This window comes from Bubalus bubalis, chromosome 5 (assembly GCF_019923935.1).
Source record: "Bubalus bubalis isolate 160015118507 breed Murrah chromosome 5, NDDB_SH_1, whole genome shotgun sequence".
Lineage (NCBI taxonomy): Eukaryota > Metazoa > Chordata > Mammalia > Artiodactyla > Bovidae > Bubalus > Bubalus bubalis.
This window is the reverse complement of record NC_059161.1, coordinates 104,961,986-104,978,440: the sequence shown is the minus strand read 5'-3', so window position 1 is coordinate 104,978,440 and position 16,455 is coordinate 104,961,986. Positions and strand designations below refer to the sequence as shown.

At 36.4% G+C, this 16,455-nt stretch overlaps 1 protein-coding gene across 2 annotated transcripts in view; it reads left to right on the top strand.

The window, feature by feature from the left end:
• Positions 1–16,455, top strand: part of PRMT3 (protein arginine methyltransferase 3) — a 129,701-nt gene that overhangs the window by 81,785 nt on the left and 31,461 nt on the right. For both annotated transcript variants that reach the window (XM_025286294.2, XM_025286293.2), the window contains one exon: positions 1,836–1,922. In XM_025286294.2, coding sequence (XP_025142079.2) covers positions 1,836–1,922 — 87 coding nt within the window. The remainder of the gene's footprint in view (positions 1–1,835; positions 1,923–16,455) is intronic.

The window sequence follows — 16,455 nt, the reverse complement described above, 5'->3', positions numbered from 1 at the left end:
TTTTAATTAAAGCGACTTGATGTCATAATATTTACCAGTTGATTGTGCCATCCGTTTGGAATCACTTCTCTTTATGTAGTAAAGTTTCTTACACTGAAGGCTTGAATCATTGACTTAGTAAAGGCAGAAAGTCCTGTTGTATTGTCATTTCTGCTTTACCACCACCTCTTGCCCTTAGTTCTAAGCTTCTTATTTACAGCCAGGTTATTCATTCATGTATGTTTCACACAGTTTAACTTCTCATTCAGATTTCTTCCAGCCTGTTCAGATTAAGTAATTATAGTGACTATGTCCATGAGACTACAACCGTGCTGTTTTAAATTTTATATTCTTCACCATGTTAATCTCTAGTTTTATTGACAGTTTGCTACGTCGAATTTGCATAGGTTGAGTAATTTTGCCGTTAGTGATAGTACTGTTGGTTTTGGTGAAAGACTCCTTAATTTATGTATTTCAATTGTATAATTAAATAAATATAGCTTGTTTAGTATTAAATTCAGAACACTGTCTCTTTTTAGTCACACTGTTACTTTCATAGTATCAATAATTATTCTTGGCACAAAATATTCAATAGATACTCAGTAAAAGTTCGTTAATTTTCTTAAGTGGATGAAGTCTTAATATGTAAAGTTTCTCAACAAGAAAACAAACTGATTAAAATTGCGTTCAGCTTTTAAGAAAAAAAATATAGCATGGTTAATGACTATAGGACTGTTCAATGCCCTGGTACACTGAGTGTAAAGGATCTATTTGGATTCTTCCACTCAGGGAAGGGGTATGGTTATAGCCAATTCAATCTTAAGATGGAACAGAAAGAGAAGGGTCCCATGTTGTAGTGCTAATTTCTCTTTCTAGTTATTTCTTGGCTTAATTCCCAAAAATGCTATGGGTAAATAAGATAGTTGAAATAGAAAATTTAGGACTGATAAACAAAGGTGTTTAAAAAGTATACATATCCTTTCTCTTTTTGTTTGTTTAGGTAAATGTTGCCTGTTCTGTATTCCCCAATCCTGTTATAAATAAAAGGCAACCACAGTGTAGCTTCTTTAAAATTTTCTCACTGTTTAAAATAGAGTAATGCCTCAAGTAGTCGTGTGAATTGTGTTCACTGTGTTATAACCTATTCATGGTCAGCCAAATGCCAATGACAGCCTTCACAGCACAGCATCCTTTGGTCACACTGCTGTACCCAAGTCCATCTACTCTCCATAGTGAATTGGAGAAGGCTTTGAACTGGGACAGAACAGGAAAATAAGGATATTTGGCCATTTTTTTCCCTGAAGTGAATCTTCGTAGTTGATTTTGTTCATTGGTTGGAATTGTTATGGTTGTTCTTAATGTCTAACAAACTTCAAATGCACTTACAAAAATGAATTCTAAAACATCTTGTTCTTCTAAATAGCATATGTTTTCAAGTTGGCATGTCCTACAAAAAAGATTGACTTAACCACACATAATTTATTGTGAATGTGTACCACTGGTGGTTTACAAAATGATTTTAGTTGGAACACAGGAAAACACTTTTTATTTGCGAGTATCTTAATCTATCTTAGAAAAAACTTGAGCACAACAGAGCCATGATTTGATATATATTATTCATATAACAAGTCTAAGTAAAAAATACTAATTTGATTAAAAGAAGATATAATTAAATATTAGTGCTAGTGGCCCTTAAGTTTAGAAATAATCCCCAAAGTAGAGTGTGGGTGATTAAAGTTTGCAAAGCATTGGTGTACAGTAATTTTTTTGCATAAAAAGAAATATTTATGTGTTTCTGATTTTGTTTTTACTATTTTTACTAAATCCTTCCCTCTACTCTTTTCTTTAATGGGTAGCATATAGATTGTCATACGACATCTGTCTCAGATTTGGAATTTTCTTCAGATTTTAACCTAAAAATCACAGAGACATCATTGTGCACGGTAAGCTGTTTCATTCTACTTGCACAAATCTCTCTAGTAGTGTGGTTGATTGGCAGGCTAATGAATTAATTACCAGGCTTGTGATAAATGAAAAAGACTATTGCCTTTGACAGTCTATCGAATCTGTCTGTTGAATAGATCTGTTTTAATAAGTCAGTAGACTTCAGAAAATTGAGAAGAGAGAGTATTAGGAAACCATGTTTACATAGTGATATTTCTTTATGAACTCTTCACTGTTACTTATATAATTAATGGAGAACACTCAACTTTATCTTCATAGATAAAAGTGAAATGCCCTGCTCCTCTCACTGACTCTTAACACTCAATTTAGATGGAAATAAGATGATTATTTGGTATAATATTTTATATTCCTGTGAGAAAAATAATGAAGAAACTGATGGTGTACCTGTCTTGAAAGATTCAGCCTGCTCTAATAGAAATAAGTAGATGTTTTAGAAAAGTTAGACAAATCTAGATTCACATTTGGTTCTGCCACTCCATAGTTTGTTACTTTGTTCAGCTTACCTAGGTAATAAGTACTGCAGACTAATTAACTGCTTTAAGAAAAATGGTTATTCTTTCTGTGTTGAAGACTAATTATATAGATTAGTGAGATATAACATGTGAAAACACCTACAATGTAGCCAGAAATGTTATTACTAAAATACATTAATTTTTCTTAAATAATTTCTAAATGTGTATTAACACTAAGTTTACAGTATATACCTTTACCAGGAGACTTAGAATGTTAACAAAATGTGGACCTTTCCTTACCAACGTATAAATTTACATAGGTATTATAGGTATATTTTTATGATCTTAAAATTTAATTACATGGTTTAAAAAATACTAACTATATCTTCAAAATGAAAAATTTTATTGAAAACTGTATCGTCAGAAACTGTGAAACAGATTATGGTCATGTAAACTTTGACTCTTCAACCTGATTCTTTTAAATACTTTGCTCAAATCAACGTACAAAGATTATATGATTTCTTTAAGAGTTTTTTCAGTTCATTTTGAGCCAAAAATTATTTTATATCCAAAAATGTTTTAGCTATTCTTTGATGTTATGAGAAAGTCTTTTTTTCATCAACGTTGGTTTTGTAGTTTAAAAAAATATCTAAATCCCAGACTTATGATTGTTAAGCACCCATTATATTAATGTATTTAGTTGGTGAAAAGCAAAATTTCATTTTTCCCATTTGTTTATCCCAGACTTTCTAATTCTGCTTTTTATTAATAGAAACTGAAGTTATTTGGTCAGTTGAAATTACAGACCACAGCCTTTAACTCCTAGACTTACTCTGTGTTTTGGTATTCATAATCCTTGAGTGTTAAAAATGACCTCGTTTTTAAAAAAAATATTTTATTGAAGTGTGGTTGATTTACAAATGTGTTAATTTCTGCTGTGCAGCAGAGTGATTCAGTTATACATATATATACATTCTTTTTCATATTCTTTTTCATTATGGTTTATTATATGATGTTGAATATAGTTCCCTGTGGTATACAGTAGGACCTTGTTGTTTATCCATTCTGTATATAATACTTTGCATCTGCTAATCCCAACCACCCACTCCATCCCTCCCCACTACACCAAATCACAGTCTGTTCTCTGTATCCATGGGTCTGTTTCTGTTTTGTAGGTAATTTCATTTGTGTCATATTTTAGATTCCACATATAATTGATGTCATATTATATTTGTCCTCTGACTTATTTCAGTTAGTATGATAATCTCTAGGTCCGTCCTTGTTGCTGCAAATGGCATTCTCTCATTCTTTTTCTATGGCTGAGGAGTATTCCATTGTGTATATCTGTACCTCATCTTTTTTATCCATTCATCTGTCAACATTTAGCTTGCTTTCGTGTTTTGGTTATTATGAATAGTGCTATTATGAACATAGGGGTACATGTATCTTTTTGAGTTATAATTTTTTCTAGATATGTGCCTAGGAGTGGGATTGCTGAATCACATGGTAGCTCTGTTTTTAGTTTTTTTAGCAACCTCCATACGGCTTTCCATAGTAGCTATACCAATGTACATTCCCACCAACAATGTAGGAGGATTCCCTTTTCTCCACACCCTCTCCAGCATTTGTTATTTGTTGATTTTTAATGGTGACCATTCTGACTGGTGTGAGGTGGTACCTTGTTGTAGTTTTGATTTGAAAAGTGAAAGTCATTCAGTCATGTCCAACTCTTTGTGACACCATGGACTGTAGCCCACTGGCTTCCTCTGTCCATGGAATTCTCCAGGCAGGAATTCTGGAGTGGGTTGCCATTTCCTTCTCCAGGGGATCTTCCCAACCCAGGGATCAAACCCAGGGCACCTGCATTGCAGGCAGACTTTTTACCGACTGAGATTTGATTTACATTCCTTTAATAATTAGTGATATTGAGCATCTTTTCGTGTGCCTGTCGGCCATCTGTATGTGTTCTTTGGAGAAATTTAGGTCCTTATTTAGGTCGTTTATTTAGGTCTTCTGCCCCTCTTTTGGTTGAGCTGGTTTTTTGTTCCTGAGCTGCATGAGCTGTTGAATAGTTTGGAGATTAGTCCCTTGGTGGTGGTGGTGGTTGTCATCTTTCCTCCCGGTCTGTAGGTTGTGTTTCCTTTTGCTTATGGTTTCCTTTGCTGTGCAACAGCTTATGTTTGAGTAGGTCCCATTTGTTTATTTTTCCTTTTACTTCTATTGCCTTGGGAGACTGCCCTAAGAAAACAGTGGTACAATTTATGTGAGAGAATATCTTGCCTATATTCCCTTCTAGTTTTATGGGGTCATGTCTTATGTTTAAATCTTTAAGCCGTTTTGAGTTTATTTTTGAGTATGGTGTGAGGATATGTTCTAATTTCATTGATTTACATGTGACTGTCCAACTTTGCGTACACTGCTTGCTGAAGAGAGACTGTCTAAAAGAGAGCTTGATTAATGGCCATTGATCTATAAAGTAACTCTTAGAAGTTACTTGTTGTATTACCACTACTATTAAATAATATTATTTCAAATCTACTTGCAGTGATCTCCACACAAATCAAAGTAGAGCAAATATGAAACTTGTGAAGACTTCAAGACTGTGTTTGTTTTTAGTTGTGCATATTTTTGAACTTTATTTATATGAGTTTATTGAGTTTTATTGAAATGTTTTTTATTTTCTGGGTATCATTTGAGGTTCTTAGTTTCAGACAACAGAATCCAGATAAGCTTGTTTAAGCAGAAAGAATTTGCTAAATAAGAGGATTTCCAGACACAGTGGCAGAGCTAAAGGATAGACTACATTTTGAACTTCCAGAAACAACTTATAGAACCACACCACCTTAGAACTCGCCTGCTACAAAAGCTGTCTTCCCCACTGCAGGCCCTATAAGCCCCAGTACCCTTGGCCCACTGAGGCACCACCAATGACAGCCCCAGATGCATAACCACTTCACTGCCATTCTATTCCTGTCCTCTACCCACCACCCAACTCATGCTGTCCAGTTCCTCCTTACAAATCTTCATTCAACACCTCTACATAGCTGAATGCAGATTATGTTGTACCCTAGTTACAGAAACTCTTGGAAAATACTTTTAGCCACAGAAGTGTTAGGCTGGAGAAAGTATCATAACACATAAGCTGGGTTCCCTTGCTATCTGAAAGTAGAGTGTTCTGTGAAACTTTTTGTAAACTGAAATGGTGTAAAGCGAAGAAAGTTACCTTAGAACCACATCTTGCTAAAGATGCATAAGCTAAATTGGTATAAAGTGTAGATGCAATTCATAGCTCTGGTGGCTTGATGCTGAGGTGCCTAGTGTGAATCCTGGGAAAGGAGTGTGGCACTCTCTCCAGAACAAACACTGAATGCTACTTTTGCTTTTCACCTTTTTTTGTAAAAGCAAAAATCCTCTTCAAATTTATTTCTGTTAGGGAAAACATAGTAACGTAGGTCTTTTTTAAAAGGGACATGGTGTAAAGCGAACTTTTGAAAAGCAGGAGATACCTATATAGAATTATTTTTATTGTTATTTGGGATAGAGTACAAGAAAGAAGCTTTATGTTAAAAGAAATTGTATTTATCCTTTGATGATCTTAGTTTTATTTTGTATATTTAAAAGAGTAAAATAGAATGAAAAAAGGGAAAAAACTGGTAGTCTGCTTAATCCAAAGATTGTAATCAAAATGTTTATGTTGAAAAATAATGTGTCAAATAGGTGTTATTGCATTTGTCCTTGTACATTTGGAGTTCCATATCTGTGAAGAACCATTTAGAATTACATTTTTATTCCGAACTTGCCTGAATGATTGTAATGTAAAAGTCTGGATTGAGACTGGCCCAGAGTTTGAGAGAAAGGTGGCAGGAGATTGGAGGGGACCCGTATGTGTGTGATCACACTGCTAAATAACATAGTTCTGTAACTCACCTTGAGAGGAATGTATAGTCTTAAATCATATTTATTGGTTGCGTGCCAAGTTTTGAAGATAAAAATTTTAGTACTCAACGTTTATGCTAACTCCTCTGATACTATGTGGTCAAATAGTCAATATAAATTATCTTTGATGGTGATAATATCTAGCAGGCATTGAACATTTGTATGTCAGGCAATGTGCTAATCACTTTAAAAGCATTATTTCATTTAGTTTGCATAATGACTAGTTGACATGGATACTAATATTCCCATTTTATGGGTGAAGAAAAAGGTAAATCACTGTAATATTTTGAGCAATACACTTACTCTTTCCTAATCCAAAGAAACTTTCATAGTGGGATCATACAAACTATTAAAGGAACATTGAGAAACGTTATGAATGAGTTCTTCCAGGTGTGAAAGACAGGAGGTTGCATGTTCTCTATTTGAAACAGGTTTGAAAAATCTTATTCCCAGCCAGTAGTCTAGCAGTTGTTGAGAGGGAGAGGGAAGAGAATGTGTATGATCACAGTGTGCTCTTTATCCGGGGTAGGACTGACAGACTCATAGGATACAATAAGCCCCATAGTCCATCCTCTTGGCAGCAAAGAAAAAGTATATCTTAGAAAAATCTTTTCTTTACCCTGTCAGAGTAAGCTTATAGTTGTTTGATTAATCATGTACATTTTGTAAAACCCTCCTTTCCTTCCAAGTATGTTACTCTAACATGAACCTGACTTGAGTGAGATTTTATGGCCTAATGCTTGTATTGCATTTTCATTGTTTGTGAATCTCAACCATCCACCCATATCTACTCCAGGTATCTTTGGCTCTTTTGCTGTTGTCGTTGTTTAGTCACTCAGTCGTATCCAACTTTTGCCACCCCATGGACTGCAGCACACCAGGCTTCCCTGTCCTTCACCATCTCCCAAAGCTTGTTCAAACTCATGTCCATTGCATCAGTGATGCCATCCAGCCTTCTCGTCCTCTTTCATCCCCTTCCCCTCCTGCCTTCAGTCTTTCCCAGCATCAGGGTCTTTTCCAATGAGTCGGCTCTTCACATCAGGTGGCCAAAGTATCGGGGCTTCAGCTTCAGCATCAGTCCTTCCAATGAATTTTCAGGACTGATTTCTTTTAGGATGGACTGGTTGGATCTCCTTGCAATCCAAGGGACTCTCAAGAGCCTTCTCCAACACCACAGTTTGAAAGCATCACTTCTTCGGTGCTTATCCTTCTTTATGGTCCAAGTCTCATATCCATATGAGACTAGTGCATAAACCTTAACTTTGACTATATGGACCCTTGTCATTAAAGTGATATCTCTGTTTTTTAATATGCTGTCTTAATACGCTGTCTAGGTTTGTCATAGCTCTTCTTCCAGGGAGTAAGTGTCTTTAAATGTCATGGCTGCAGTTACAGTCTGCAGTAATTTTAGAGCCCAAGAAAATAAAGTCTGTCACTGTTTCCATTGTTTCCCCATCTACTTGCTATGAGATGGGATGAGATGCCATAATCTTAGTTTTTTGAATGTTGTTTTAAGCCAGCTATTTCATTCTCCTTTTCACCTTCATCAATAGGCTCTTTTGTTCCTCTTTGCTTTCTGCCATAAGAGTGGTATCATCTGCATATCTGAGGTTATTGATATTTCTCTGGCAATCTTGATTCCAGCTTGTGCTTCATCCAGCCTGGCATTTAGCATTTGCTCTTTGACAGAGTGCCAACTCCTTAACCTCTTCACTTAACAACTGTCTGGAGCTACTCTGCAAGCCTAGTCTTCAAGGCTACTTTTTAGATTATTTGCCTGGTTACTTGGTAATAATCCATTAATAAAGGTGTTAAGAGAGGATGAGTGCCTAATTGGAATTTAGTTATTCTGTTACATAATCAGAAGAATTAATTAAAATATGGGAAATAAAAAGCAATGTCTGGTAAAGAGATGGAAAAAGTTACTCTGGGGAGGAAGAGGTATGGCTTTCTTAAGTGAAGAAAAAGGTCCCCGATTTTGTGGAGAAAGTTGCTCTGGGAGGAAAAGGTGTGCTTTTCTTAGAGTTAAGAGAAAGGTGCCCAGTTTTGTATTGCTAAGTACAAACCTTCAAATACATTAAACGCTTTCTTTCTTGTGCTTGAAACCTGAATGCGTAGCTAAAAAATAAGATAGAGAATTTCTCTGAGTAGTTAAGCCCATAAAGCTCAACATTCAGAAAACTAAGATCATGGCATCTGGCCCCATCACTTCATGGGAAATAGATCTGTGTCAGACTTTATTTTGAGGGGCTCCAAAATCACTGCAGATGGTGACTGCAGCCATGAAATTAAAAGACGCTTACTCCTTGGAAGAAAAGTTATGACCAACCTAGATAGCATATTCAAAAGCAGAGACATTACTTTGCCAACAAAGGTCTGTCTAGTCAAGGCTATGGTTTTTCCAGTGGTCATGTATGGCTGTGAGAGTTGGACTGTGAAGAAAGCTGAGCGCCGAAGAATTGATGCTTTTGAAGTGTGGTGTTGGAGAAGGCTCTTGAGAGTCCCTTGGACTGCAGGGAAATCCAACCAGTCCATTCTGAAGGAGAACAGCCCTGGGATTTCTTTGGAAGGAATGGTGCTAAAGCTGAAACTCCAGTACTTTGGCCACCTCATGCGAAGAGTTGACTCATTGGAAAAGACTCTGATTCTGGGAGGGATTGGGGGCAGGAGGAGAAGGGGACGACAGAGGATGAGATGGCTGGATGGCATCACTGACTCGATGAACAGGGAGGCCTGGTGTGCTGTGATTCATAGGGTCGCAAAGAGTTGGACACGACTGAGAGACTAAACTGAATTGAATGCAGCTTTAGTTAGCAATTGACTTCCTACCTATCATATCAGCCTGTCTAACCTTGCAGTAAATGAACAATAAAGTCCATTATTTTCATGGAAATTTCATAGGTGTTCAGAAGCAAATGATTTAAGGCTATATAATTTAGAACCAGTGTGTTTTATCTTGTGAGTTAAGGTTTATTTTTTAATGCCATTTATATAATTGTGTAATGTTCTCTTACTCTGTATTCTAGCAGCATTTGTATTGCTATCAGTTTGAATAAGCTCCATAAAGATACAGAAAAGCATCCTTTTTCCTAATCCTGGGTATACATTAAATGACTTCTCATAGTTCCTTTCATATAAAAATGAGTTGTTTATACCTTAAAAATGAAAATACTTAAGCTAGTTATATCAGATTACATGCTCACATATATAAAGTCTTTGACATGTAAAGATTTTTTATTTAATGCATCATCTCTTAAAGCGATCATTTTTACATCTTAATTTTAGCATTATGTTTTCTTTTGTTCTACCTCTATATTGGCATGGACTAGAATAATGTTCAGTTTGTATAAACTTTCCTTAATATGATTTTAAACCTCATTTAAAGAAGAATATTTTTCCAGCCATTTTTTTTACTGCACTTGTTAAACATAAAACAGTGGATTAAATTTAAAAAATCAGACTTTTTAAATATTTGGATTTAGTAACCTTTATTTTGGATTTAATGATCTCTTACAATAAAGTCTTTATTTTGAATTTTATCAAAGTGCAAGAGTTCAGTGGCATTTGAGAGCTATTTGGTTTTTAATGTAACTTTTAAAATCTTTATAACAATGTAAAATTTTGTATCAACAGATATTTCAGTTTGTTAAACAAATATGAAATGCTGACCATGTGCCAGATACTTGTTTGAAATGTTTGGTCACAGATAACAACAACCAAAAAATCTTTCCTGTATCCTGAAAAGACACTTAAGTGAGAGGAGGCAGATACTGACTGACTAGATTTTAGTATGAAAAGTGAAGATAGGAATATAGAGGGATGAATAGGGTGGTCTGAGTTTGGGGGCTCAGAAGTGAGGTATTTTTCTAATGGAAAAATTACAGTTGGTGATCAGATTTTATAGCCAAGATTTCATGACAAAGAATGATAAAAATCATTGCCCCCTCAAAAAAAAAAAAAATTTGTATTTTAAACAAGAAAGTCTATTCTGTTTCCAAGGATGAAAAGACTGACAGAAAGCTGAGGTATGGTAGCCATGTAATAACTTGACTTTGGGATAATTTTTGTTCACCTAATTTTTAATTCACTAGTCTTTTCTTTATCTGTATTCTTTCTATTGCTAAGGTCACCAATAAATATTTTCATTTTAAATATCATGTTTTTTAGTTCTAGCATTCTTATTTTGATTTTTTTGAGTTATATTTTGTCTTTCTAACCACTTTGGTTAATCTTTTTATCTTAATTGCTTAACATATATATAATAATTCTTTTAAGACCTGTTTACTGATTCTATGAGCTGCCTGTGATTGTACTTCTATTGCTTTTTCTTTTGACTGTGGGTCAGATTTTCCTATTTCTTCTCATTTTTCATACCTTTGTATTTTATGCTAGTCATTGTGTTGGGTTGGCCAAAAAGTTTGCTCCGGTTTTTTTCATAAGATCACATAGAAAAATCTGAACTAACTTTTTGACCAACACAAGTTAAAAGATAGTACAGACTTATCTAATATTTTCACCTAGAAGGACCTTTACTTACCTCTGTCTGGTAGCTACTCTGAGGACCTGATCCCTTTTATCTAATCTGAAGTTGAGCTTGATTGGGTCTAGATTCCACTGCAGTTAATTTACTTGGTCTTGAGCATAAAATTAGACTTCTGCCTTTTTCCAACTTCATAGAAAGACCATCAAAATGAAGCTGACTTTAGGGAGGAGAACAAAATCAGGATATTTGTAAGGTTTAGGAGATCTGATTTTTGAAGGATCTCTCACTTCAGAGCAAGAGATTAGAGGGGAGAGGAAAGGTTCTGCTCTGGGTTTGGCATGGTTCATGATGCCAGTCAAAAATTGTCAATTGCCTTCTGCCTCCTCAAGGTCACTAGCTACTGCAGTCGCTGACCTTTAACACTCTTAAGAGTTCAGAGTGGAATGATGCCCTTCGTGCTCTGGGAAAAAACAGGGGGGTGCAGATAGATATTTTGGTAAGATTTTATGAGACCAGTTTCTTGCATCCCTCTTATCTAGAGAAGCACTAAAATCATTGAAGGAGACATCTGTTCCTCATGGCTAGCAACAGCTTTCTCGTGACTAGCAGCAACTCTCTGCCCAAATGTGTCCTTGACTGCACATGTCCCCCTTCACCAAAATGACAGGTGTACTAACCCTCCCCACCCCATCTCTTCAAAGCAATTCCTCAGAGCTGTCTTAAGATGCTGTCTCCTGGGCTTTAGTCCTCATTTTGCCCCAAATAAGGTAACTCACAACTCTCACAGGAGAAGGCAGTGGTACCCCACTCCAATACTCTTGCCTGGAAAATCCCATGGACGGAGGAGCCTGGTAGGCTGTAGTCCATGGGGTCCCTAAGAGTTGGACACAACTGAGCGACTTCACTTTCACTTTTCACTTTCATGCATTGGAGAAGGAAATGGCAACCCACTCCAGTGATCTTGCCTGGAGAATCCCAGGGACGGGGGAGCCTGGTGGGCTGCCGTCTATGGGGTCACACAGAGTCGGACACGACTGAAGTGACTTAGCAGCAGCAACTCTCACATTGTGCTTTTTTTTTGGTTGACCATAGACATAGTAATGGTTGGGTTTCAGCTTGAGTTTTGAAGAGTTAACAGTGTAGTTGAGCCTTCTGTTTGAGAAGAGGGTATTTTACTGTCAGGGTAACAAGGTTATTGTTCATATACATGGATTTTCTTGAGGTACCTGAAAGAAACTGCCTCATCTTCCTGGACAAGAGTTTGTGGAATAACAAGAGAGCTGAATAGCAAGACCATGCTAATGGTGCCAGTGAACCCTGTGGTTGCAGATGATTTTGGCTTTGCGATCTAAACACCACAAGAAAACCTCTCTCTTCCTACTTTCTAGTATAAGCACCAGCTTCATCAACTTTCTTAGCTTGCAGAGAGGACTAGCCAAGCCTTTGAGAATTTTCCAGAAGCCACTGCACCATACTACCCCAGACTTGAACATTAAAAATTGGTTGGTTTTTCCTTGAACCAGCAAGGTTGCTATGCCGTGACATTTTTGCTTCTTTGCCCCTGCATTGGATAGATGCTCTCAGGTGAAAGCAACTGTTTGCTCGACTAGGAAGTGCTAATCCCTTACTTTTACTTATTTGTATCCAAAGCTCTTTGATGGTTGAAAAATATAGTTGTTCCATTTACTCAGTGTTTTGTTGTAGTAGCTATATCAGGTTGAGAAGAGGGTCTTTTGTACACTGGAAAGAGAAGTCCCTGAAAGCTTTGTTTTAAAAACCCTGGGTTTTTAAAGATAAATCTTTAAAAATCTGGAAGATAAATCTGTGTCTGCTTATTCAACTTTTTTTTTTTTAAATTAGGAAGAGTAAATGAAATTTTTTTTTTAAAAGTTACGGTATTTATGATTTTAAGTTAGGAAAAGTAGAATTTTATGAAAATAAAAATTAACTGAAACTGAATTATGTGTTATCTCTCAGTTCTTTTTTTTTCTATTTTAAAAAAGTATGATATACTTGATAAACAGTAGAAACATATTTAAGAGTCACTGGTACTTAGAACAGGTCTTGAGTTACAGTTTTTTAAGGATAATATAGATGTTATAAAAGAAACTTTAAAATGTTTGCCATTCAAACTTTCATGGTTCTCAAGGAGTACTCATGGTACTCCTAGTTTTCATTTTATGTTTTAATTAAGCTTTAAATTTTTCTAATGGTTTAAGAAGAAACATGAAAATGAGCCCATTTATTTGCAATTGTATTCTTTAAGTCTTCTTTTAAAGCTTTTGAAAAATTCCTGACACGTGAAGCCTACTAATTTTAAACTCATTCCTTGGTATTGAATCAGTTCTTAGTACTTTTGGGTGCAAATTGACCTAATTTTGACCCAGTAGAGCTAATCAGCTAAAGAAACTAATTATTAAAACACATCTGCACTGCTTCAAAATAGTAAGATTTTTCTTGAACTTGCATCATAGATTTTAATGGGACATCTGCTATATATTTTCACAGGCTTCATTAAGTAAGTTTTATGTCTTAGAGGGAGAGCATTTCTAATGAGATTCCACCTCTACAGTCAGTTTTAGGTTTCTACTTTAATGAATGACCATACAGTCTAGAGCCTGGTCCTGAACTTCCTGTTCTCTCTGTGAACCTTTGGAGTTAGGCTTAGATGTTGTTGAGAATACTTACATCTATTTCCATGAACTGGTTTTTGAGTAGTAGGATGTGTTAAGAGCTACAAGGCATTGGGAATATAGTAATAAGCCAGAACAAGCAGCTCTTCTCTTCATGAGGCATTAATGGGGGAGATAGATGTTAAAGTTCGCTTTGTGGATATTAGATAATACCAAGGAATTATTGAAAATTTAGTTACATGTGATAAAGGTATTGTAGTTATATAAGGAAATGTTCATATTTTTTAGAGATGTACACAGGTAAGGGAGAAATGATGTGTCAGGCATTTGCTTCAAGATAGTTGAGCAAAAAAGGGGGAAGCAGAGGGAGAGTATATGGAGCAAACGTGCCAAATATTGGTCACTGTTGTATATAGGTGATAGGTGCTCAGGTTCTATAATCGTGTATATGTTTGAAGTTTTTTGGTAGTCCAATCTTTTTAAACAATCATACTAACAACAGTATTCTAAGAAACGCATAAGAGTGATGAGGCAAAGGTGCTAGCCTACATTGTTTCTGCAAAACTCAGCTCTCTGCTGTAGCTACCAAGGCTAAACACATACTTGCACTGTGCTTCTCGTTTTCACACTTAGACATGTGTTCATATGTTCACCAAAAAGACCTATACAAGAATTCTATTGCAGCATTGTTTCTGGAAACCTAGACCAGGAGTAAGCCAGACATTCATCAGTAGTAGAATGGATAAACGGTGCAGTATATTTATGAAGTAATATACATCAGTGGGGAGAAAAATGTGATCTTGACTGTACACTATGACATGGATGAATTTCATGAATAGAACATTCATGAAAAAGGAGGGGAGAAAGCCAAATACACAAAAGCTTTTGCCTTTAAATTTGCATAAAAAGCTAAATTAGTATAGTGATAAACATCAGAATAATGGTTACATTTTGTGGGAGGACTTAATGATTCAGATCAGTTCAATCACTCAGTCATGTCCAACTCTTTGTGACCCCATGGACTGCAGCACACCAGGCTTCCCTGTCCATCACCAACTCCTGTAGCTTGCTCAGACTTGTGTCTGTCGAGTCGGTGATGCCATCCAACCATCTCATCCTCTGTCGTCCCCTTCTCCTCCTGCCATCAATCTTTCCCAGCAGCAGGGTCTTTTCCAGTGAGTCTGTTCTTGGCATCAGGTGGCCAAAGTGTTGGAGCTTCAGCTTTAGCATCATATTCCAATGAATATTCACGATTGATTTCCTTTAGGATTGACTCGTTTGATCTCCTTGCAGTCCAAGGGACTCCCAAGAGTTTTCTCCAATACCACAATTCAAAAGCATCAGTTCCTCAGCACTCAGCTTTCTTTATGGTCCAATTCTCACATCTGTACATGACTACTGGAAAAACCGTAGCAAACCATAGCTTTGACTAGATGGACCTTTGTTGGCAAAGTAATATCTCTGCTTTTAATAGGCTTTCTGTGTTTGTCATAGCTTTTCTTCCAAGGAACGAGTATCTTTTAATTTCATGGCTGCAGTCACTGTCGGCAGTGATTTTGGAGTCCAAGAAAATAAAGTCGGTCACTGTTTCCATTCTTTCCCCATCTGTTTGCTATGAAGTGATGGGACTGGATGCCATGATACTTGTTTTTTGAATGTTGAGTTTTAAGCCAGCTTTTTCACTCTCTTCTTTCACCTTCATCAAAAGGCTCTTCAGTTCCTCTTCACTTGCTGCCATAAGGGTGTTGTCATCTGCATATTTGAGCTTATTGATATTTTCCCCGGCAGTCTTGATTCCAGCTTGTGCTTTATCCAACCTGGCATTTCGCATTATATACTCTGCATATAAGTTAAATAAGCATGGTAACAGTAAACAGCCTTGACATACTTCTTTCCCAGTTTGGAACCAGTCCGTTGTTCCATGTCTAGTTTTAACTGTTGCTTCTTGACCCGCATACAGATTTCTCAGGAGGCAGGTCAGGTGGTCTGGTATTCCCATCTCTTTCAGAGTTTTCCAGAGTTTGTTGAGATCCACACAAAGTCTTTGGCATAGTCAGTAAAGCAGAAGTAGATATTTTTCTGGAATTCTCTTATTTTTTCTATGATCCAGATGTTTGCAATTTGTTCTTTAGTTCCTCTGCCTTTTCTAAATCCAGCTTGAACATCTGGAAGTTTTTGGTTCATGTACTGTTGAAGCCTGGCTTGGAGGATTTTGAGCATTACTCTGCTGGCATGTGAAATGAGTGCAATTGTGTGGTAGTTTGAACACTCTTTGGCATTGCCTTTCTTTGGGATTAGACTGAAAACTGACCTTTACCAGTCCTGTGGCCACTGCTGAGTTTCCCAAATTTGCTGGCATATTGAGTATAGCACTTTAACAGCATCATCTTTTAGGATTTGAAATAGCTTCATCATTGGAAGGGGAATAATAGAGGCCCTGCATCTTGATCTGGGTAACAGTTGAGTGTCTTTACTTTGTAAAGGCTCACTGTAAAGTTCACTGGGCTCTGTCAATGATTTCCTCACTTTTAGATGTGTGTTGTATGTTTTATTCTTGTATTCTTCAGTAAAATATTTTTTTAAAATAACTGATTCTTGCATTGAGCTAAAAGAAACATCTATAGTTTTGCATGTATATAATATTTCGGTTAAAAAGTTTATAAAGAACAAACCACAAAAGGGCCCCCTTTGGTCAGAAACTTGGTGAGTGAAAGGAGTTCAGAGAAGCCCAGTGTGGCTGGAAGACGTAGACTACTGTTGAAGAAAAGTGGTAAGCTGTCCAGGTCATTTAGCACCTGTGCTGTTTACACTTTTCCTTAAATCAGTGGGAAATAATTGAGGTTTTTGTTAAAGAGAATGATGTGACCTGAAGGGCACATTGAAAAGATCATGGATGGAGTATGAAGAACAATTAGGAGACTAGAGTATATATATGGATGTGAGAGTTGGACTGTAAAGAAAACTGAGCACCAAAGAGTTGATGCTTTTGAACTGTCATGTTGGAGAA